General features: G+C 42.1%; 1 protein-coding gene across 6 annotated transcripts in view; it reads right to left on the reverse strand.

The window, feature by feature from the left end:
- Positions 1 to 25,096, reverse strand: part of CNKSR2 (connector enhancer of kinase suppressor of Ras 2) — a 326,584-nt gene that overhangs the window by 150,577 nt on the left and 150,911 nt on the right. For 4 of the 6 annotated variants that reach the window (XM_070750725.1, XM_070750722.1, XM_070750726.1 and 1 more), the window contains exon 8: positions 6,339 to 6,407. The exons of the other annotated variants lie outside the window; for them this stretch is intronic. In XM_070750725.1, the coding sequence (XP_070606826.1) occupies positions 6,339 to 6,407 (69 nt within the window). The remainder of the gene's footprint in view (positions 1 to 6,338; positions 6,408 to 25,096) is intronic. 6 annotated transcript variants of the gene reach the window in all.

Genomic DNA, 25,096 nt, shown 5'->3' on the forward strand with positions numbered 1-25,096 from the left:
ATTCCCATGTAATAGTATAATAACTTTTTTCAACAGTAGGTGGCACCCGCACTCTAAGTTCCAGCATTAAACAAAGCAAAGTTATAACAGTTAATTGTCAAAAGATTGAGAGGGAAAAAAGACAGTTTTATATGATTTCTTTCAGTAATCAGACAGTATTAGCTGCAAATTAAGTCACTTTTTACAATATTACAAGTTCCAGTTCGGGCTTTTTATATTTTAAAACTTTAAATTCTTCCATTTAGATTTATTTCTCTTTTGGGTCTATAATCTATCTCTGTGTGTTAAATCACCACTTTCACAGCATTTTGGAGAGTCTTTTTTAAAAAAAATATTTTATTTGGGTTTAAGTCTCTAATATAGAATGTAAAAATCATCTCACTCAGCTCCAATCCTCTGTTCACAAACTGCTCCAGCTCATAATCTTGTCTTGGCTGTTGCAGCTTTGGTCTGGCTAAAATGGCCGTTGCCTCTGCTGCTGGTCAGGAGGATTTGTTTAGCTCAAGCAAGGAAATTGTCATTTCCTCATGATTGACAAAGGGTCCCTCCTATCTTTACCACACCTCCAGGGTGGCTTTGGTCCCATAGGGACTCCTGGCAAGCAGGTATTGGCTGGATTTCATGAAGCCCTGGTAGCCTATATCTGTCCTGCTGCGATGCCAACTAGTCAATCCTGTATAGCATAACATCTCCATCTGCCCTTACATAGCATCCTAGAACTTATTTCATTTTCTATGAATCAGGCTTTTGCCCATCGCTACAGAATTGTAGGAGCATCAACACCCATCCTAACGTCATCCCAAATTATAGTGCTTTCATTGCCAGACTAAATAAATTTACAAACTCACTCAGCTTCTGCATACTGAATCTAGGGTTTTTGCATGGTGTTACAGATATTTGCTATTTTTTTCTTCCAGGATATATTTTTTTTTACTTTACAATCAGGAAAACAGACTTGAATTTTCTAGGTCAACTTTCATACAATTGCTAATTTAGCCTGATCCTGCTTATGTGCAGAGAATAGCCATGCTGAGGCCCATTGCAAAGTTTGTTAATATTATTTCATCCTAATAGCTAAAGTATGTTTTTTCACACATTATAAGGAATGAAATAAAGTATATATTAGCCCACTAAAGTATCAAAAAATTAAATCAATCTAATACTTCTTTCCAAGTATTTTTTTTAATTTTCTCTCCACATAATAACATATAAAAAGAATATACTTTCTATTTTTGTTGCAATAAAATAGTCTTGAGTTAGTAAATCTTATATAATCAAATTATAAATTTTTAAATCCCATCTATTTAATTTCAGTAACCACCACACACCCTTATTCCATTCTTTCTAATTTTGTCATCCAGATAAACTTAATTATCCTCTAATTAAATTCATCATTAGTATTCCCTTAAATATTAATAAAAACAAAATCTTTAACATCTTAAAATCTAAGCTGTAGTGCCCCCTTCCCTCTTAATACATATTTCAAAGCAGATTAAAAACCCCATACCTTATTTTATTCATTAATAAATATAAAGAACAAACAAATACAACCTTATACATTTATTCCTCTGGGGCCCGCCAAACGACATTGTTTAGTTGACGGGACCCGGAGAAGGCCAACTCTGTGGGACCTTATCGGTCGCTGGGATTCGTGCAGTAGCAGGCGGTTCTGGAGTTAATCTGGTCCCATGCCATGTAGGGCTTTAAAGGTCATGACCAACACTTTGAATTGTGACCGGAAACTGATCGGCAGCTAATGCAAGCCACGGAGTGTTGAAGAAACATGGGCGAATCTTGGAAGCCCCACGATGGCTCTCGCAGCTGCATTCTGCACGATCTGAAGTTTCCGAACACTTTTCAAAGGTAGCCCCATGTACAGAGCGTTGCAGTAATCGAACCTCAAGGGGATGAGGGCATGAGCGACTGTGAGCAATGACTCCCTGTCCAAATAGGGCCACAACTGGTGCACCAGGCGAACCTGGGCAAACGCCCTTCTCGCCACAGCCAAAAGATGATGTTCCAATGTCAGCTGTGGATCGAGGAGGATGCCCAAGTTGCGAACCCTCTCTGAGGGGGTCAGTAGTTCCCCCCCCCCAGGGTAAAGGATGGACAGATGGAATTGTCCTTGGGAGGCAAGACCCACAGCCACTCCGTCTTGTCTGGGTTGAGTTTGAGTTTGTTGACACTCATCCAGGCCCCAACAGCCTCCAGGCACCGGCACATCACTTCCACTGCTTCGTTGACTGAACATGGGGTGGAGATGTATAACTGGGTATCATCGGCATATTGATGATACCTCACCCCATGCCCTTGGATGATCTCACCCAGCGGTTTCATGTAGATATTAAATAGCAGGGGGGAGAGGACCAACCCCTGAGGCACCCCACAAAGGAGAGACCTAGAGGTCGACCTCTGACCCCCCACTAACACCGACTGCGACCGACCGGAGAGGTAGGAGGAGAACCACTGAAGAACAGTGCCTCCCACTCCCAACCTCTCCAGCCGGCGCAGAAGGATACCATGGTTGATGGTATCGAAAGCCGCTGAGAGGTCAAGAAGCACCAGGACAGAGGACAAGCCCCTGTCCCGGGCCCGACAGAGATCATCCATCAACACGACCAAAGCAGTTTCCGTGCTGTAGCCGGGCCTGAGTCCAGACTGCTGAGGACCTAGATAATCAGCTTCTTCCAAGGACCGCTGGAGTTGGAGTGCCACCACCTTCTCAACAACCTTCCCCATAAAGGGAAGGTTGGAGACTGGACGGTAGTTATTAAACACGGCTGGGTCCAGGGAAGGCTTCTTGAGGAGGGGGCGCACAAGTGCCTCCTTATAAAGGGCCGGAAAGGACCCCCTCCCCAAGAAGGCGTTGACAATCTCCTGGGCCCAGCTCCATGTCACCTCTCGGCTGGCCGAAACCAACCAAGAGGGACACGGATCCAGTTGGCAGGTGGCAAAACTCACAGCTCCAATGGCCTTGTCCACTTCATCAGGTGTCACCAAGTCAAACTCCTCCCAGACTGATGGACAAAGACATTTAGCCCCAGTCACCTCGACTGACTCATTGTCAGTTGATACTGCTATGCAATTGGAGTCAAGATCAGCCTGGATCTGAGCAACTTTATCAGCGAAAAATGAATTAAATTCCTCGGCACTACCCTGTAAGGGCTCCCCAACTCCCCCCTGATTTAGAAGGGAGCGGGTCACCCTAAACAGGGCGGCCAGGCGGGATTCCGCTGATGCAATCAAGGCAGCATGGTACGTGCATCTTGCCGCCTTGAGCGCCACTTTGTAGGTCTTAATAAAAGCTCTTACAAGTGTTCGCTCGGATTCAGACTTACTCTTCCTCCATCGCTTCTCCAGACGTCTCTTCTGGTGTTTCAACTCCTGGAGCTCCTTGTTGAACCATGAAGCTCTGCGGGGTCTAGTGCCACAGAGAGGTCGCAAAGGCACAATTCGGTCGAGAGCCTCCGCTGCAGCCTTGTTCCAGGCCTCAGCAAGAGACTCTGCCGAGCTGTGGACAAGTGAATCTGGTAAAACCCAAAGCACCCTCTGAAAGCCCTCAGGGTCCATCAGGCGTCTGGGGCGGAACCTCCTAATTGGTCACACCTCCCTGCGGGGGGGGGATTGGAGCCAGGAAATCAAGCCGCAGTAGAAAATGGTCTGACCATGACAAAGGCAATGCTTCTAAGCCCCTTAGTCTCACACCATTATTCAGTTGCTCCGAGAGGAATATCATATCGGGTGTATGTCCACCCTCGTGAGTTGGACCCTGAACTACTTGAGTCAGGTCCATGGCTGTCATGGTGGCCATGAACTCCTGTGCCAGTCCAGAGGAACCGCCGAGTGATGGTAGATTGAAGTCCCCCAGGACAATAAGTCCGGGGAACTCCACCGCCAACCCGGCCACCTCCTCGAGCAGCCCAGGCAGGGCTGTTGAAACAAAACTGGGAGGCAGGTACGTAAGTAACCAGCCCACCTGAACCCCTGAATCCAACTTCACAAGGAGGGACTCACAACCAGCAATCTCAGGGGCAACAAGTCTACACAGGCAAAGGTTCTCCCTGGCTACAATAGCCACTCCCCCCCTTTTCCCTGGGGTCGAGGCTGATGCCATATCTGAAACCCGGCTGGGCATAATTCCGAAAGAGGAACTCCTCCCTCTGGGCCCAGCCAGGTTTCAGTCACACATGCCAGATCGGCCTCCTCATCCAGGATTAAATCCCGGATGAGGAGAGCTTTGTTTACTACCGATCTGGCATTGAGCAGCAGCAGCTTGAGCCCAGGGCCCGGATTCAGTTCACGGGACTGGAACAAGGGATCGCTATTAAGCAGCAATCTCTTTTTCCTCCAGAATGGCTAGCCCCGTGGCTCCTGGCATATCTACCTCTCCCCAGCAGGACCGGAATATTCTGGCCCTCTGTCACCCCGGAGAAAGGTACCCCCTATCCCTCCTGTCCCTCTACCACCAGGTAGGCTAAATTCTGCATTCATACTGACCCTATTATTCCCATACATACCATCCCACTCACCCCACCCATTCATATTATAAAAATTACAATTACCATTTACCTCATCCATACCTCACCCATCCTGCAAGTTAATCCCATCATTCATTCCATTCATTTCATATATACCTTCCATCTGATCCCAAATATCCATCACTAAAATTACCCCCCAATAAATTAGTTTAAATATGTATATAAAATTAAAAATTAATTAATTAATTTAAAAAGGTTAACCGGTCAGTTATAAAATTAATCTGAGACAATAATATAAATTGGGATCAATTAATATAAAATCAGTTCTTGAATAAATAAGTAATTCAAAATTCATCAGTTAATCAATCAATCCAGGACAGGATGATAACAATGTCTTTAGTAAATGTCTTTAGTAAACAATGTCTTCTTTAAATCTGTTGTAATTATAAAGTCGTCCACCAGGGGCGCAGTTCTTCAATGTAATTCAGTAGGGAATACAGGAAATGGAAGCAGAGGGAAGAAGAGGGGGGGGGAGATGACAAAGCGACGATCCTAATGTTTGCTAATACCCTCAGAATTTGACAGTTCAATTCCCATTGTTAACTCCCCCCCAGCTATATCCACTCTGCTCCCCCGGTATAATCCCAGCCAATGTCCTCAGCTCCACACGGTGGCCCCAACTCGTCTCAGTCTCCTTCCTCCACATCTCGACGCTGCCTCCTCCATTCCCCCTCGGCACCAGCAACTCTCACTTACTGGTGCCATACAGGGTGTTGGGCTGTCATTCCTCGTCCTTCAGATCTCTTCCAAATCTCTTTGCAAATCTCTTCCCTTTAATTTCCAGTATCTTCCTTTAATAGTGCTTATCTTAATATAATCATCATTTAAAACATTGACATTAATATCTTCATTAACCAAACCTTTTTCAAAAACTTCTATGATTTTACCCCCAGATTTCTCTTGCTCCACCTTGCTATATAACCATACACCATCAATAAAGTATGTATTGTATCCCTCAGTTCAGTTACTTCATCCTTAGTCCCAAAATTATTTTTCTTTCCGCATCCAATAGTTCTATCTTTCTGTGCTTCTTGTCCATCTTGTTCTCCTGTGTCTTCTACTCCAATACTTCTGATTCCAATTTCTATGTCATAGCATCTATACCAACACTATGAAAGTAAGAAATCCACCAATTCTTTAAATGTTTAAAGATTTTGTCCTGTTAGAGGTTTCTTTGTACAAATTATCCTGTATCCTTAGCAAATATGTATTGACAGAAAAATGTTTTAGTTGCCATATGGTAATGTCATAGGATTGGCTGAAATTCCCGGGTGCTTTTCTCAAGATATAATATACTGTAGCAATAGCATTTAGATTTATATACTGCTTCACAGTGTTTTACAGTCCTTTCTAAGCAGTTTACACAGTCAGCATATTGCCCCCAACAATCTTGGTTCTCATTTTATTGACCTCAAAAGGATGGAAGTTTGAGTCGACTTTGAGCCAGTGATATTTGAACTGCTGAACCGCTGGCAATCAGCATTCAGCAGAAGCAGCCTGCAGCAATACTGCATTTTAACCACTGTGCCATCACAGCTCAATATACCCATTAAGAAACAGCAAATTATAATGAAAAACATTTTTTTTTAAAGAGGAAGCATTTAACTTTTATAAACTGACTTTTATAAAATGTTCTTTAACTGTTGAAGAAGTGACTACATATAAACATCACAAGAATTATTAATTTTTAAATATCTCATGCAGATGCTGCTCAACATAATAAACCAAATTTGAGAACATGAGTTGCTGATAAACTAATGCATCTTGACCTTCAAATGAAAAGAATTCAATTATACATACCACAGTTTGGTGATTAACTTGAATCACTTCATCGCCAGCATGGATTTTCTTACATCGATCTGCAGGTGACTGAATTTAAAATAAAAGAGATGATAAAGAATACAATTCTTATAGATTATCATCTCTCCTTTTGCAAAAAGAAAAAAATTAAGAAAATTGTATTCAATTTTTCCAGTAAATAGTTTTGTAAATGTGTAGATTTATTTTAAAATTTAAAAATATGTAAGCTTGGAATTCTTGGCCACATGTCAATTTTTATTAGTTTCCAGTTAGGATGTAAATATGGAAACAAATAGTAAACTACAAATATAAAATCACAATTAAACAATTCAGTAAAATCCATAATTCTGCATAGAAACAATTATTTCAAAATAATTCTCAAACGCTCCAGTTTAACTCATTATTCAATTTGACAAGTATAAATATTTCTAAAATGTTTATTTCTGTAATTATTTTTAATTATTTTTTAATTTGAACATGAATGTTATCTTTTTTCCTTTTCTTTTAAAAGGTTTTTAATGTATTTTTTCCATTTAAAAAATTTCTATACTTTATACATTCATTATATATCATTTCAGTCAAATTTAAGAATACTTCATACATAATATTTACACATTCAAATCCATATATTTCATATATTTCAAATATACATTTTACTTCCTTTTATATTTTCCCTCTTTTTCCCTCATTTTCTATACTTAATCCATTCGTACCATTTCTTCCATATTGCATAATATTCTGAACTCATTTGTCCTTTCAGTTCAATTCTTAGTTTGTTCATTTCATCATAATCATATATTTTTCTTATTACCAAACTTTCTGATGTGTGTTCTTTTGTCTCTAAATTGCACAAATGCTATTCTTGCTGCTGTTATAATATGTAAAATAGTCTATGTGGTAGTTTTATTATAGTCTCTCTTGGTAATCCCTAACAATAATAATTCTGGTGTATACTGTACTTGAATGACTATCATTTCCTGGACTGATCTATGAATTTTTACTTAATATTCCTTTGTCTCTGTACATGACCACTAGACAATGTCACTTGGCGGGTCCTAGGGGAAGGGCCTTCTCTGTGGGGGGCCCAGCCTGCTGGAACCAGCTGCCCCAGAGATTTGCACTGCCCCCCCTTCTCGTCTTCCATAAGAGTCTAAAGATTCATTTATGCCACCAGGCTTGAGACGATTAGACTTTAGCTTCATGGTCGACAAATGTTATGTATGATTGTGGTCTGGATGTGTATGATTGATTTTTAAACATCATTGAGACTAGTTGTTTAGTTTTAATTTAACTGGATTTAAGATACTGTATCTTATTGTTTCTTTTCTTATGTTGTAAGCCGACCCGAGTCCTCAGCATAAAAATCCAATAAATAAATAAATAATAAATATGATAAAAGGTGCCTTGTTTTTGACCACATTTCCAAAGTTTAGTTCCAGGTTTCGATAGATTTTTGCTGGTGCCGTATACCATCTATAAAACATTTTATATTGGTTCTGTTTGTATTTTGCCAATTTAGTTATTTTATCATTTTTATTCCATATTTTCCCACAATTTCCTAATTCTATGTTTTGTCCAATATTTTTTGCCCAAGCTATCACAACTGCTTTCACTATATCTTCTGCTCTATCAAATTCTAGTAGTTTGTTATTTGTTTTTCATCCGGGCCCATCAATATTTTGTCTTCGGAGAGGGGCGGCATACAAATCTAATAAACTATAAACTATAATTATAATTGATGTGGAACTATCTTAAATCCATATTCTTCTTTATCTTTATTATATTGTAATTAGATTTGCATATACAGCCACGAATCTATTGTTATGCTCTGGTCCTCTAATTGTTGTCTATTTTTAAGATTCCCTTGTCTGTCTAGAAGTTGTTGATAATTAACATCTAAGTTGTTGATAATTAACATCTAATGTTAATTATTTGTACCTAAAGTATTTGGGTGAATTATCGCTTCTATTGAGGATACCTACCTAGTGATTTCCAGGTAATTTTTTCTTTTAATCTCTTGCCATACTTGCATCAAGACTTCTCTTATTTTGTGTTTCCTAAAATATGTATGTTGTTTATTTTCTTTATCCCATAGGATAAAGAAAGAAAACAAACCCTTTTGATAGGTCATGTCCCTCTAACATAATCGTTTATTGCGAGATCCACTCTTTGACCCATACCAACGTCACCAGTCTGGGAACCCTATCCCACCCCTGCTTCTCTCTTTCTAAAGGTCTATTAATTTTATTCTTGCCCTTTCCCCTGCCCAAATAAATTTTATTGTAATTTTATTCAATTCTGTAAATATTTTTAATCTAATTATATATGTATGGTTTGAAAGAAGTAGAGCAATTTTGGAATAATGTTCATTTTAATCATTACAATAGAATCTAGAATGGATAATTGTAATGTCCCCTATCTTTCCAAATTGATTTTTATTTCTTCTATTAATTTCCTGTAATTATCTTCGATTGAAGAGTATTTAATTTTCTTTATACATTTTAGTCCCAATTTTCTCTCTAATTCTCTTTGTTTTAGAATCATATTTTTCACTTTCATATTAGTTTTTGAGATATTAATTTTAAGCCCTTCTATTTCTCCATATTTCTCTATTTCCCTTAATAAAATTTGTCCTGTCTCAATTGGCTCTTCCATAAAAAATATTAGGTCGTCTGCAAATGCTTGAATTTTATATTCTTCCTTCTTAATCCTAGTTTCTTTAATTTATTTATTTGCTCTTATCTTTCTTAATAAAAAATTATAATGTAAAAATAAATAGCAGAGGTGATAAAGGATATCCCTGATGAACTCCTTTTGTAATTTCGAATGGTCTTGTGATGTCTCTGTTTATTATTAGGTTCACTTTTTGGGTAGAATATAAAGTCTCTATCATTGTTCAAATCTCTTTCCAAATTTCATTTCTTTGGTCTGTCTAATCATATATTCCCAATTTAAATTGTCAAAGGCTTTTTACACATCCAGAAAAACAAGTGCAAGTTGTTTCTCTGGATGCACTTCATAATATTCTAATATGTTTAACACTGCTCTTGTATTGTCTCTAATTTGTCTCATTGGGAACAAACCATTATGATCAGGATGTATTATGTCATTTAAAATTTTCTTCATTCTTCCAGTCCTGATATTCATAAAAGTTTTATAGTCCATATTTAGAAGTGAACTTGGCCTATAGTTTTGGATTTGACTTTCATCCATACCTGCTTTCTTAATTATTATGATGCATGCTTTTCTCCATGACAGAGGCATTTTGGCTTCCAATAACAGCTCATTATAGTGGTGAGATCAATTTGAAGTACAGTGATACCTCATGATACGAACCCCCCCGTGATACGAACTTTTCGAGATATGAAAATTTTGCCTCTTCTTACGAACTTTTTTCACCTTACGAACCCGCTGCCGCCGATCGCAAAAATCCGCCCGGCTGTCACCTTCTGAAACAGCCGGGCGCTTCTCAGCCTTCTACCGAACCTGAATGCCGGCAGAGGAAGAAAAAAAAGCAGGCGACCCCTCAGTAAGGCTGCTTCCCGTGGCTGCAATGAGGAAGGGCACCCCTCGGCTTCTTTCCGCAGCAGCAGGAGGAGGCGGAGGCAGGCACGGAGGACTCCAGCTTCACAAAGCTAGAGTTGGTCCTGAATCCTTGTGTGCGCCAGCCGGGCTACTGTTCCTCCCCCACGGAGCTTCCAATGCCTGGCCGGAGAAGGCTCGTTTCTCTTGCTCACTCACTCGCTCTCCAGCCCGCTACAAGGACGCCATGGGAGAAAGTACTGACATTGGGCTTTTTTCTCTGGGGGATAGAAGAGACATATCCCTTCCCCCAGTGTCCAGAGAATGGAAAACACTCCCTTGGATTCAGACGCCAGAGAAAAGACGCTGGGGAAAGTAAACGATCTCTCTAAGCCCCAAGAGAAAAGAATCCTTCCCTTTGATCCGGGCAGCTTCAATCCAAGAGATCGTTTTACATTTTCTCTGAGGGATTAGAGAGTTCCTTCTCTTCCTCCAGCGTCCAGAGAATGAAAAAACGCTCTCTTGCATTGAGGATTCTCATATCAAAAGGAAGGATTCCTTTCTCTGAGGGCTTAGACAGTTTTTTCACTTCCTCCAGCGTGCAGAGAATGGCAAACGCTCCCTTGGATTCAGAAACCAAGAGAAAAGACGCTGGGGAAAGTGAACGATCTCTCTAAGCCCCAAGAGAAAAGGATCCTTCCCTTTGATCCGGGCAGATTCAATCCAAGAGATCGTTTTACATTTTCTCTGAGGGATTAGAGAGTTCCTTCTCTTCCTCCAGTGTCCAGAGAATGAAAAAAACGCTCTCTTGCATTGAGGATTCTCAGATCAAAAGGAAGGATTCCTTTCTCTGAGTGCTTAGACCAGCGTTTCCCAACCTTTTTTGAGCCGCGGCACATTATTCACATTTTCAAAATCCTGGGGAACATTGAGCGGGGGGGGAGCACAAAAAAGTTTGGACAAAAAAATCTCTCTTCCTCCCTTTCACTCTATTTCTCTACCTCCCTCTTTCTCCCTTCCTTCCTCTCTCTTTTGCTCTTTCTCTCTCCCTCCTTCCCTCTTGCTGTCTCTTTCTTTCTTTCTTTCCTTTCTCTCTCATTCTGTCTCTCTTGCTATCTCTTTCTTTCTATCTTCCTTCCTCTCTCTTTTGCTCTTTCTCTCTCCCTCCTTCCCTCTTGCTGTCTCTTTCTTTCTTTCCTCTCTCTCATTCTGTCTCTCTTGCTATCTCTTTCTTTCTATCTTCCTTCCTCTCTCTTTTGCTCTTTCTCTCTCCCTCCTTTCCCCCTCTTGCTGTCACTTTCTTTCTCTTTCTCTCTCTCTCTTTGTCTCTCTTGCTATCTCTTTCTTTCTCTTCCTTCCTTCCTGTCTTTTGCTCTTTCTCTCTCCCTCCTTCCCCCCTCTTGCTGTCTCTTTCTTTCTTTCTCATTCTGTCTCTCTTGCTATCTTTCTTTCTTCCTTCCTTCCTGTCTTTTGCTCTCTTTCTCTCTCCCTCCTCTTGCTGTCTTTCTTTCTCTTCGTTCTCTCTCTCATTCTGTCTCTCTTGCTATCTCTTTCTCTCTCTTCCTTTCTTTCTCTCTTTTGTTCTCTCTCTTCCTTTCTTCTCTGTGGAGGCCGGCAAAGCTTTTTCCGGGTAGGCTGGCTGGGGGATAGGGTGCGCGCACGCACGCACCCCTGATGTTAGATTTATTGGATTTATATGCCGCCCCTCAATGCAAACTCGTTCCAAAGAACCTTCTCCGACCTCCGCTGTGAGAAGGTTTTCTCCGAGTGCTCGCCGCCGTTGCAGCCACTACTGCGGGAGGAGCTGGAGAAAGGGGCAGATCGGGCGGGTGTCAGCGGCGAGAAGCCAGGGGCGCGAGGGGAGCAGAGGCACTGGGGGGTGGGGGCAGCCGCGGAGCCGGCCTCTGCACTTTCATCGCTCCCCACCCCAAACTCCAACTCCCAGCTCCTTACGTGGAAGAATTAAGCTCTCCTTTTTCCTGCCTTCCTTCTTTGGGGCCCAGCAGGTTTGCACAGGCAGCTCCCCGCCCAGCTGGAGCTTCCCTAGAAGCTTCACGGCACACCTGCCCGTGTCTCGCGGCACACTAGTGTGCCACGGCACACCGGTTGGGAAACGCTGGCTTAGACAGTTTTTTTCACTTCCTCCAGCGTGCAGAGAATGGCAAACGCTCCCTTGGATTCAGAAACCAGAGAAAAGACGCTGGGGAAAGTGAACGATCTCTCTAAGCCCCAAGAGAAAAGGATCCTTCCCTTTGATCCGGGCAGCTTCAATCCAAGAGATCGTTTTACATTTTCTCTGAGGGATTAGAGAGTTCCTTCTCTTCCTCCAGTGTCCAGAGAATGAAAAAACGCTCTCTTGCATTTTAGGATTCTCAGATCAAAAGGAAGGATTCCTTTCTCTGAGCGCTTAGACAGTTCTTTCACTTCCTCCAGCGTGCAGAGAATGGCAAACACTCCCTTGGATTCAGAAACCAAGAGAAAAGACGCTGGGGAAAGTGAACGATCTCTCTAAGCCCCAAGAGAAAAGAATCCTTCCCTTTGATCCGGGCAGTTTCAATCCAAGAGATCATTTTACATTTTCTCTGAGGGATTAGAGAGTTCCTTCTCTTCCTCCAGCGTCCAGAGAATGAAAAAACGCTCTCTTGCATTGAGGATTCTCAGATCAAAAGGAAGGATTCCTTTCTCTGAGCGCTTAGACAGTTCTTTCACTTCCTCCAGCGTGCAGAGAATGGAAAATGCTCCCTTGGATTCAGGCTGTGCGGATAGAAGGGAAGGCTTCTTTTCTCTGGGGGCTGGGAGGGACCTCGATTCGTTCTTTCCCTCGGGAGAGAGCCCTGCAAACAGGAGGCAGCGAGGAAAGAAGACAGTGGGCCACCCTCAGAAGAAATGGCTGAGGCAAAGTCCGGAGGTGGGGTTTCGAGGACTTCAATGTTTTTGCAATGCTGCAATTTTGCTGAGGCTCTCCTCGCTGGGAAACCCCACCTCCGGACTTCTGTTGCCAGCAAAGCGTCCGTTTTTGCAATGCTGGGAATTCCTGGGCTGGGATTTCCCTGCAGCATCACAAAAACGCAGAGGTGGGGTTTCCCATGGAGGGGAGTCTCAGGGAAATTCCACCAGTGTGAAAACGGGCACTTCAGCTGGCAAAAGGGGTGAACTTTGGGCTTGCACGCATTAATCGCTTTTCCATTGATTCCTATGGGAAACAATGTTTCGTCTTACGAACTTTTCACCTTACGAACCTCCTCCAGGCACCAATTAAGTTCGTAAGATGAGGTATTACTGTAATGGAAACTGCAGTTTAATGTTTTCAAATGTAAAATAATGCACTTGGGTAAAAGGAATCCTCAATCTGAGTATTGTATTGGCAGTTCTGTGTTAGCAAAAACTTCAGAAGAGAAGGATTTAGGTGTAGTGATTTCTGACAGTCTCAAAATGGGTGAACAGTGCAGTCAGGTGGTAGGGAAAGCAGGAAGAGGGAGATTGTGATCCCACTGTATAGAGCGATGGTGAGACCACATTTGGAATACTGTGTTTAGTTCTGTAGGCTTGACCTACAAAAAGATATTGATAAAATTGAATGGGTCCAAAGACGGTCTACAAAAATGGTGGAAGGTCTTAAGCATAAAACCTATCAGGAAAGACTTCATGAACTCAATCTGTATAGCCTGGAGGACAGAAGGGAAAGGGGGAACATGATTGAAACATTTTAATATGTTAAAGGGTTAAATAAAGTTCAGAAGGGAAGTGCTTTTAATAGGAAAGTGAACACAAGAACAAGGGGGCATAATCTGAGGTTAGTTGGGGGAAAGATCAGAAGCAATGTGAGAAAATATTATTTGATTAAAAGAGTAGTAGAACAAACTTCCAGCAGATGTGGTTAGTAAATCCACAGTAACTGAATTTAAACATGGCTGGGATAAACATATATCCATCTTAAGATAAAATACAGGAAATAGTACAAGGGCAGACTAGATGGACCATGAGGTCTTTTTCTGCCATCAATCTTCTATGTTTCTATGTCTATAAGTACTGGTTCTATTAGTTCCTGTGTATTTTTATAGAACTCGCCTGGTATACCCCCTGGGCCCAGGGTTTTCCTGTTTTGGGACTGCTTCTCTTAATTCATTTACCGTCATCTCTTTATTTAACATCTTTTTTCTTCTTCTTCCAATTCCCTCCTTAATCTTGCAGGTGGTGAATTATCCTTCTTTTTCCTTTTTTTTAATTTGTATGCCCTCCACCTCTCCAGTTTATTAACATTTTCATAAAGTTGTTGGTTCATGTATTTGATGTTGTTTACATATTCTGCTTGTTCTATTAAGTTTAGTTTACTCAAAGCCACAATTTGACAATTTACTCATCACTTTGATTTTTTTTTCTCAGTTGATCTATTTCTTTCAGTAAGATATCCTGCTGTTTCTGTTTTTCTTTCCTCTTTTTTGACATGGAAGTTTGTTACTTCCCTTGTCTAAGCTTTTAGGGTATCCCACAATTTTTGTAAAGTGGCATGTTGTTTTTTATTTATATCAAGAAATAAAGTCAATTCTTTTTTAATTCTCTGAAGATACTCATCTTCCTGTAGTATCTGCGGATTCATAGTCCACCTTCTATGTTTCTTTCTTTTTTCTGACCTTTCCATATTATTTTCAGGGGACTGTAATCTGCCCATATGTTTGGATTTATCTCTACTTTATCTACCATTTTATTTAGTTCTATATTGGCCCATATCATATCAGTTCTTGAAAAGGATTTATGGGGGTTCAAATAAAAAGTGTACTTTTTCCTTTGGGATTTAATGCCTTCACACAATCTATTAAATTCAATTTTTCAGCCATGTAAAAAAAATTGATAATACATTTTTCTTTTGCTTTTTTATCACTCATATAATCTTTTGTGATATTTACTATCCCATTGTAATCTACCACAATACATATATTCTTACAATTTATTTCAATAATTTTTTCATAGGTTTTTTTTTGTAAAACTCATTTTATTTTTTGTTTGGGTTATAGAATAGAATAGAATTCTTTATTGGCCAAGTGTGATTGGACACACAAGGAATTTGTCTTTCATGCATATGCTCTCAGTGTACGTAAAAAAAATTACATTTGTCAAGAAACATAAAGTACAACACTTAATGATTGCCATAGGGGTCAAAGAAGTAATGAGGAAACAATCAATATTAACAAAAAATCTTAAGGATACAAGCAACAAGTTACAGTCATGAGTGGGAGGAAATGGGTGATAGGAATGATGAGAAAAAAACTAGTAGTAATAGTAGTGAAGACTTAGTAAATAGCTTGACAGTGTTGAGAGAATTATTTGTTTAGCTGAGTGATGGCATTTGGGGAAATTGTTCTTGTGTCTGGTTGTCTTGGTGTGCAGTGCTCTGTAGTGAAGGTTTGAGGGTAGGAGTTGAAACAGTTTATGTCCAGGATCAGTAAATATTTTCACAGCCCTCTTTTGGACTCGTGCAGTATACAGGTCCTCAATATACGGCAGGTTAGGGACTTCCGGTTTGAGCTCGACCACATCGGGGGTGCAGAGGCACAGCTCCGTCTTTGTATCCCCCTTTTCCACGATTGTAGGGCGCAACTTGTGCTGTGTTGACACCTGGAGGGGTCAACCCAGGACAGGGGGTCTCCCAGATCCCCCGGGATGGATTGCCCGGAGGGTAGGGAAAGCCCCGCAGCTACGTCAATTGAGAACTGTGCCCAGGCGGCTGCCCGGGCGCAGCCATAGTGGCTGCCACAAGAAGGAAGTTAAAAATAGAACTAAGAAGTCTACGGAGAATCAGATCAGCAGATAAAGAAGATCGATAGCACAATCCTTTGGTATTCCGACGATTATAATTTGAAAAGAGAAGATCCCAGATTGAAAAGCGAACATAAACAAAGCAAACTAACTGTAAGTGATATCCATATCCATACGCTAAGAAGAAAAATGGCCGGAACTACTTGTCTTTGTTAATTTTGATAGTATAACAATCTCGTAATTTTTTTTATCTTTTTTCCCTTGAACTTTAAGACTATATTGTGTTTTCTTTGCTACCTATATTTTTATAATTATTCTATTTTTTAAATTGTAATAAATGATTGGATTGGTAATTAGACAAATTGGATGAACGTTGAGATTGGACTATTTAAATGAATTGAACACATGAACAAATGAACTGAATTAAATGGATTGATCTATAAACCACCTTATTTGAATGAATTTTTACTGAACTTTTAATTATCTGGAATAAATTTTGGATTTTTTATTCTATCTTTTATTTTTATTCGGAATTTGTGTTTAAGAAAATATATAAGGGACTGTTTTTATAACCAGACATCAGAGGTGCAAGGATCTCTTTTTTTCCTTTTCGTTTTAGACAATAAGAAGAAATAGATTTACTTTTACTGTACTTCAATTTGGATATTATAGACATTACATTTGATATTGGCTTTGGAGTTTTGTTTTTTTGGATATTCATATTAAGGCATAACAGTATCAAGTTATGTTTTTTATATTTGGATTATTTGGACTTATTAGGAATTTTGGATTTTTGATATTTTCTTTTTCCTTTTTAATTTTAATTTTTACTTTTTTACTTCCCTCCTTTTAAAAAATATTATATGTAGTTTTTTGGATTAAATAATTTTCTAATAATTTTTAAATAATTTTTAATAATTTTCTTTTTTCCTCTCTTTCTCCCTCTTTTTCCATTATTATTATTGTCTTTTTTTCTTTTCATTAATTAATTAAATTAGGATGTGCTAGAAGTTTTATTTTCTCCCCTTTTCCACCTGGTTCCCCTCATAATCCTTGGATTTTAAAAGATTGGTCTTCCCTTATTGTTTCCTTCTTTACCTTTGTTTCTTTTTAATTAATTACATTTGCCTTCGTTCTTGTCCCCTCCCTTTTAAGTATTAATAAAATTGAACTGATATTTCATATATTTCTCTTTCCTTCTAAATTTTATTTTCTATTGCCAGTATTATAGATTTAAAATTCTTTCCTTTTCTTAATTGAGAACAATAAGAGATTGTTTTAAGCAATTGCAAAACAAGGTAGAAATTTTGAGATATGTAAGGTTCTTACAGGGCACAAAGTGTGACTTCGGTGACAACAACAACAACCCGAAAACAAACAGCTACTTCAACTCCAACTCCAACTCCTACACCTAAAGTTTCTCCAACATCATCTCCATTACAACAAAGGACTATAACTACAATGTTGGCGAAGGAGAAAGGAAAAGAGATAGAAAAGTTACCTGCAGACTCAAATTTTCAGTCCATCCAAGATGCATTAGCAGGTATCCAAGATTTTATGCAGAAGACACAAACTCAGACAAAAACTCAACTTGAAACTAACAAAGAAGAAATGAAGAAGTACGTAGAAGAAATGAGGCAAGAGATGAAAGAGATGAAAAACGAGATTAAAAAAGAAATCGGTGAACTCAAAACTGAAATAACAGAAGTAAAAGGAAATGTGGCTGAAATGGACGGGAACATAAAAGTCATACAACAAAATCTACAAGAGAGTGAAAAAAGAATAAAAGTAACAGAAGAAAAAATTCAAGCTATGGGACAGAAAGTGGAAGAATATGAAGATCACAACTACGATGCCCGCAGAGGCTTTGACATAGCAATAACCAACCTCGAACTCCAATCCGCATCACATGGCCTGAGATGTCAAAATATTGAAGAAGAAAGAGATGAAGATTTATCTGCAAAAATGGCGGAAGTAATAGGAGGAATTATGCAAGCGGATCCAGCAGAACTGATAAGAGAAATAGATGAAGTTTACAGAGTCCAAACTGGACATGTAAGATGCCATAATCTACCAAGAGAAGTACAAATTAAGTTTCCAACGTAATGGAAAATAAATCACAATTTTGAAACAAGTTCCGAAAAGGGTGAGAGAAAGCAGAAGAGAATATTACTTTCTTACAAGTATCTTAATCAAAAAGAATATTGTTTTTAGATGGTTGGTACCAGAAGGCCTTACCCTAACTTGGCAATCAACGAAAGTGAAAATAGAAAGTGTGGAACAAGCAAGATCCTTTTTAGCACGCAGCGGATTGGACAGGATTGACCAACTCCAGATAGAACCAAAGAGCAGTGATGACATGATGGGGGCCACAGGTGGAGGAGGGGAAGAAATACAGGAAGTGAAGAAGAAACAACCACAGACTTCACAAGAACTAGTTCTAGAAACGAGACTCCGAGAACCAAAAGAAGCTAAAAAATACTACAAATAAAGATGACACATGACTTGAAAATCTTTTCAGTTAACGTAAACGGATTGAATAATCCAAAGAAAAGAAACCAAATATTAACCAAACTTAAGAAACAAAAAGCGCAGATAAATATTTTACAAGAAGTTCATATTAAAAAATCAAAACAAAGTCTTCTCAACAACTCAAAATTGGGGAAATTATATACTAGCTTGGCAAATCAAAAGAAAAGGGGAGTGGCAATGTATATAGATGAATTAATTGAATCTAAAGAAATATATAATGATAGTGATGGAAGGATTTTGATGGTACAACTGGACTTAGAAACAAAACCTCTTGTAATTGTCTCAATTTACGCACCAAATGACAACCAAAAACAATTTTATAAAGATTTACATGAAAAAATAAGTGAATTATCAATCGAAAATATGATAATAATAGGAGATTTTAATGCAATCCCAGATGATCAAATGGACTACAGTGGGAAAAGAAAAGAAAAGAAAAGGGGGGGGGAAGGTAATCTTACCTGTGACATTTTGGAAAATGAGTACAGAGCTATCATTAAAAGATATATGGTGAGAATACCATTTAAAAGATAAATAATATACTTTTTATTCTAACCCACATAAGACGTGGTCCAGGATTGATACGGCTTGGGCTCCAGCCCATATAATGGAACAAATCAGTAAAATAGAAATAGAAACAAATACCTGGGCAGACCATAATCCTTTATTTATACATTGGAAAGGCAAAAGGAAAATAAATAATTGGTCAATGAATAGAAATATAATAAAAGATCCAGAATATAAAAAATGGATAGAGAAAGAATTAGAGATTTTTTTCAAAATAAACAAAAATAGTGATACTACCCCTCAAAATTTATGGGACACAACAAAGACATATATAGGTGGGTTAACAATCTCTTTCATAAGAAAAAAAACAAACAAAAGAAAATACACTATGAAAAATTAGTAGAAGAATTTAAAAAATTAGAAATGTTAATGCAAAAAGAGGATGACGATAAAGCTAAAAATCAGAGAGAGTTAATAAAGCATAGATTGAGATTGATAGAACAAGAACCAATAGTAGAAAAGATAAAGAGAGCAAAACAAGAATATTTCGAACACACGAACAAGTCAGAAAGATGGTTGTCGTATAAACTATGAAAAGAGAGGGAAAATAAAATTATAAAAAATTTGATAAACTCTAAAGTAAAATAAAACATAGAACAGAAGAAAAAAAGGAAATAGTATTAGAATTTTATAGACAATTATATAAGAGAGAAGAAATAAATGAGGAGTTAATTTTTGAATATTTGAAAAATATAGATCTACCAGTATTAACCGAAACACAACAACAAAGATTAAAGAAACCTATCACAGAAATGGAACTAAAGCAATCTATAAAGAACCAGAAAAACAATAAAGCGACGGGCCCAGATGCAATACCAGCAGAATTTTATAAGTTAGATATAGAAATACGTTTTTCAAATATGTTTGAGATATATAACCAAATAATGACAGAAGGTAAATTACCCATAACGTGGTCAGAAACTTTAATAACTTTAATACATAAAGTGGACACGGAAAAAGAAAAAATTGAGAATTATAGACCAATTTCATTGTTAAACGTAGATTATAAAATGTTTATATCAATTTTCACTAATAGGTTTAAAAGTATTATAAATGATATGATACATAGTGAGCAAAATGGATTTTTACCAGGAAGACAAATTAAAAATAATCTAAGAATAATAGTAAATACATTAGAATATTATGAAAGCATTGTTGATAAAAATAAGAACTGATAGGGAAATAAAAGGATTGAAGATTAAAAAAGAGACCTATAAAGTACAAGCATTTGCTGATGATGTGGTCTTTATTTTAGAAGACCCTACAGTATCCCTCTTAAGGTTAATAAATTTAATTGAAGAATATAGGAACGTCGCAGGATTGAAAATAAATAAAGAAAAGACACATATACTAACAAAAAATATGACAGAGAAAATACAGTGGTACCTCAAGATACAAACCCCTCGTCTTACAAACAACCCGAGATACGAACCCGGGGTTCAGAAAAATTTTGCCTCTTCTTACAAACTTTTTTTGTCTTACGAGCGCCAAACCCGAACTTCCGGGTTCGGCGTTCGGGAGGCTGCGGGGAAGCCCCGCAGCCCGGCTGTCACCTTTTAAAACAGCCAGGGGGGCTTCCCAGCAGCCTCCCGAAGCCGAACCTGGATGTTCGGGTTTGGCGTTCGGCTTCGGGAGGCTGCTGGGAAGCCCCCTGGCTGTTTTAAAATGTGACAGCCAGGCGGCGGGGCTTCTCGGTGGCGGCGGCAGGTTCGTAAGACGGAAAACGTTCGAGTTTGGGAGGCCGCTTTGGGTTTTTGTCTGGGAGGGAGGGCAGGAGGTCCGGCGCTGGGGGAGGGAGTCAGGAAGGTCCTCCTGCTCCCCCCCCAGAGAAAAACACAAAGACGGTCTGCCGCTGCATGACAGGCAGGGCGGAGCAACCTGGAGCAAAGGGAGTCTGAAACCGCCTTTGTATTTTTGGCTGGGGGGGGAAGCAGGAGGCGCAGGATCGGGCCGGTGGCGGGCGTGGGGCGAGGCAGCAGGTCTGCATCCTGGGCGGGCGGGCAGGCGGCGGGTGAGGAGGCGCGGCCGAGCGGGCCCGGCTCAGGCTCCGGCTAGACCACCAGCAAGGACGGGGCGGGCAGCAGCTGGCCGCGGCGGCGAGGGTGCATCTGACTTGGGGCTGGTGGTGCCCGATACAGTGGGGAACATCAGCGCAGGAGGCAGGAGAGGACCGGGCGAAGTGAGGAGAACCGCTGCTGTCACCGCCACGCCCGGTTTGGCTTCCCTGGCCGCCGCAGGCAATGCGCGCCGTGATCTTCCGGGCTGGCGAGGCTCAGCGACAGAAGGCGGCCACCTGGCCCGGGAGACTCAGCCGAAAGGGCCCGGGGCTGGAGCCGCTGAGCCTCACCGGCCCAGAAGATCACGGCACGTGGTGCCTGCGGCGGCCAGGGAAGTCAAGCCGGGCATGGCGGCGATGGCGGCGGCGCTGCTGCTCCAGTTGCCCGGTCCTCTCCTGCCTCCCGCGGAGGCGCAGGATTGGGCCGGCAGCGGGCACGAGGCGAGGCAGCAGGTCTGCATCCTGGGCAGGTGGGTGGGCGGCGGGCGAGGAGGCGCGGCCGAATGGGCCCGGCTCAGGCTCCGGCTAGACCTCCAGCGAGGATGGGGCGGGCAGCGGATGGGCGCAGCGGCGGGTGTGCATCTGACTTGGGGCTGGCAGCGCCCGAAGCAGTGGGGAACATCGGCGCAGGAGGCAGGAGAGGACCGGGCAAAGTGAAGATCGCGGCGCGCGTTGCCTGCGGCGGCCAGGGAAGCCAAGCCGGGCATGGCGGCGACAGCGGCGTTTCTGCTCACTTTGCCTGGTCCTCTCCTGCCTCCCATGCTGATGTTCCCTGCTGCATCTGGCGCCGCCAGCCCCGAGTCGGACGCACCATCGTCGCCGTGCCCAGCCGCTGCCCGCCCCGTCCTCGCTGGAGGTCTAGCCGGAGCCTGAGCCGGGCCCGCTCGGCCGCGCCTCCTCGCCCGCCGAGGATGCAGACCTGCTGTTTCGCCCTGCGCCTGCCGCCGGCCCGATCCTGCGCCTCCTGCTTCTGGGCTGGCAACGTCTCCGGCTGCTTAGCTTCTCCTGTCCAGCCTGAAGCCGAAAGAAAAACATGGAGGCTGGTGAACAAAGGGCAGAACTTTCGGCTTCTGGATGGATGGGAGGAGCTAAGCGGCCGGAGGAATCAATGTAAAAAGCCACTGGGCTGGCAACATCTCCGGCTGCTTAGCCCCTCTTGTCCAGCCCGAAGCCGAAAGAAAAATGTGGAGGCTGGTGAACAAAGGGCAGAACTTTCAGCTTCTCGATGGATGGGAGGAGCTAAGCGCCTGTCGGAGAGCTTCCTGGGCATGAAAGCTCGCGAATGCAACAAGAACGAAAGCCAGGAAGCTCTCCGAGCTCGGAAAGGAGCCCACGGTCAGTCGGCTGCGGGCGGGAGGAAGGCGAATGCCTCTCTTTGTTGTGCTGCCGCCAGCATGGCCTGGCTGGCAGCGGAAGATGTAACGGAGCCCACAGGGCCGGGCTCCGTGGCGAAGACCGCCGGCCCCTCAATCAGGCTGGCAGGGAACAGAGCGGAGCCCACGTGGCTGTGCTCCGCAGCGGCTGCCTGCTGGGCTGGTAAGAGGGGGAACGGAGCCCAGCCCCGTGGGCTCCGTTACACCTTCCGCTGCCAACCAGGCCATGGAAGTGATGTGCCGGTGCCTGGAGGCTGTTGGGGCCTGGATGGGTGTCAACAGACTCAAGCTCAACCCGGATAAGACGGAGTGGCTGTGGGTTTTGCCTCCCAAGGACAACTCCATCTGTCCGTCCATCACCCTGGGGGGGGAATTATTGACCCCCTCAGAGAGGGTCCGCAACTTGGGCGTCCTCCTCGATCCACAGCTCACATTAGAAAAACATCTCTCAGCTGTGGCGAGGGGGGCGTTTGCCCAGGTTTGCCTGGTGCACCAGTTGCGGCCCTATCTGGACCGGGACTCATTGCGCTCACAGTCACTCATGCCCTCATCACCTCGAGGTTCGACTACTGTAATGCTCTCTACATGGGGCTACTTTTGAAAAGTGTTCGGAAACTTCAGATCGTGCAGAATGCAGCTGCGAGAGCAGTCTTGGGCTTACCTAGGTATGCCCATGTTTCACCATCACTCCGCAGTCTACATTGGCTGCCGATCAGTTTCCGGTCACAATTCAAAGTGTTGGTTATGACCTTTAAAGCCCTTCATGGCATTGGACCAGAATATCTCCGAGACCGCCTCCTGCCGCACGAATCCCAGCGACCGATTAGGTCCCACAGAGTGGGCCTTCTCCGGGTCCCGTCAACTAAACAATGTCGGTTGGCGGGCCCCAGGGGAAGAGCCTTCTCTGTGGCGGCACCGGCCCTCTGGAACCAACTCCCCCCGGAGATTAGAACTGCCCCTACTCTTCCTGCCTTCCGTAAACTCCTTAAAACCCACCTTTGCCGTCAGGCATGGGGGAACTGAAACATCTTCCCCTGGGCATGTTTAATTTATATATGGTATGCTTGTGTGTATGTCTGTTAGTATATGGGGTCTTTCTTAAATCTTTAATATTTTAAATTGTCAGATTATTTATGATTTGTTTCCTCGTGTTGTGAGCCGCCCCGAGTCTTCGGAGAGGGGCGGCATACAAATCTAAGTAATAAATAAATAAATAAATAAATAAATGCTGGCAGCAGCGCAACAAAGAGAGGCATTCACCTTCCTCCCGCCCGTAGCCGACTGACCGTGGGCTCCTTCCCGAGCTCGGAAAGCTTCCTGGGCATGAAAGCTCGCAAATGCAACCAGAACGAAAGCCAGGAAGCTCTCCGAGCTCGGGAAGGAGCCCACGGTCAGTCGGCTACGGGCGGGAGGAAGGTGAATGCCTCTCTTTGTTGCGCTGCCGCCAGCATGGCCTGGCTGGCAGCGGAAGATGTAACGGAGCCCACGGGGCTGGGCTCCGTGGCGGAGACCGCCGGCCCCTCAATCGGGCCCGCAGGGGAGGAGAGTGGAGCCCACATGGCTGGGCTCCGCGACAGAGACCACCGGCCAGCTGATTTGGCCAGTGAGCAGAGGGGCGGAGCCCACATGGCTGGGCTCCGCAGCCACTGCCTGCTGGACTGGTAAGAGGGGGAACGGAGCCCACATGGCTGGGCTCCACAATGGAGACCACCGGCCTGCCTAGCGGGCTGGGAGGGAGGCGGAATACGGGAGGAGGAGGAAGAGGAGGAGGAGGGAGGAAGGAGAGAGAGAGAGAGGTTTCTGCTTGAAGTTGAGGGTGGTGGCGCAGCGCGAATCCGGCAAGGGCTTCTCCAACCTTTTCCCTCCCTTCCCTTCGAGTCATTGCAGCCGGACAGTAACTGTCTACCCAATCCACCCACGAGGCTCCCTCCGGGCAGCCTGCACTGTCTCTCTCCCCTCCCCATCTCCCCCCCTTCTCCCCCCCTCTCTACCCACCCCTGAACAATCTGAATGCCGGCAGTAATGAGGCAAAAGGGGTGAATTTTCCGCTTGCACGCATTATTGGCTTTTCTATTGATTCCTATGGGAAACATTGTTTCATTTTATGAACTTTTCACCTTACGAACCTCCTCCTGGAACCAATTAAGTTCGTATCATGAAGTATCACTGTACTTAAAAGATTTATCAAAAATGAAAATTACAAAAAAGGTGAAATATTAAGGGATATGGATGACTTCCAAAGTCATATCCTTAAAAAATGATAATTACTTAAAACTATTAGGTCAGATTAAAAAAGACCTAGAAGTTTGGAGCAACTTGCAATTAACACTGGTGGGAAGAATTTCTACAATTAAAATGAATATTCTCCCCAAAATTTTGTTTCTTTTTCAAGTTATCCCAATAAATCCTGGATCAAAATTTTTCGCAGAATTAAATAAGATAATAAAAAAATTTATATGGCAAGGTAAGAAACCAAGAATAAAACAAAATTCATTAGAAGATCGCAAAGAAAGAGAAAGCCTTGGCCTCCCAAATTGGAAATTATATTATTATGCCACCACCCTAACATGGATAAAAGAGTGGTTGACCTTAGAAAATCAAAGGTTACTTAATTTAGAAGGTCATGATTTAATGGTAGGTTGGCATGCTTTTATATGGTATGAAAAGTTAAAAACACACTCATATTTTAAAAATAATATTATTAGAAAAGCATTGATTGATGTATGGATTGAAATAAAGAAAAACCATTTTTTAGTAATGCCAGAATGGATTTCACCTATTGAAGCCATCACTCATCCGAATTTTATAAAAGAAGGTAAGATTTGGAAATATAGAGATTTACTGGATAATCAATTAAAATTAAGAACAAAACAAGAGTTACAAGAATTAGGTATTGACTTAGATTGGTGGCAATACATACAGATTAGTTCCATATATCAAATAGATATAAAAAC

The sequence above is a fragment of the Erythrolamprus reginae genome, chromosome 4 (genome assembly GCF_031021105.1).
Source record: "Erythrolamprus reginae isolate rEryReg1 chromosome 4, rEryReg1.hap1, whole genome shotgun sequence".
Classification (NCBI taxonomy): Eukaryota; Metazoa; Chordata; class Lepidosauria; order Squamata; family Dipsadidae; genus Erythrolamprus; species Erythrolamprus reginae.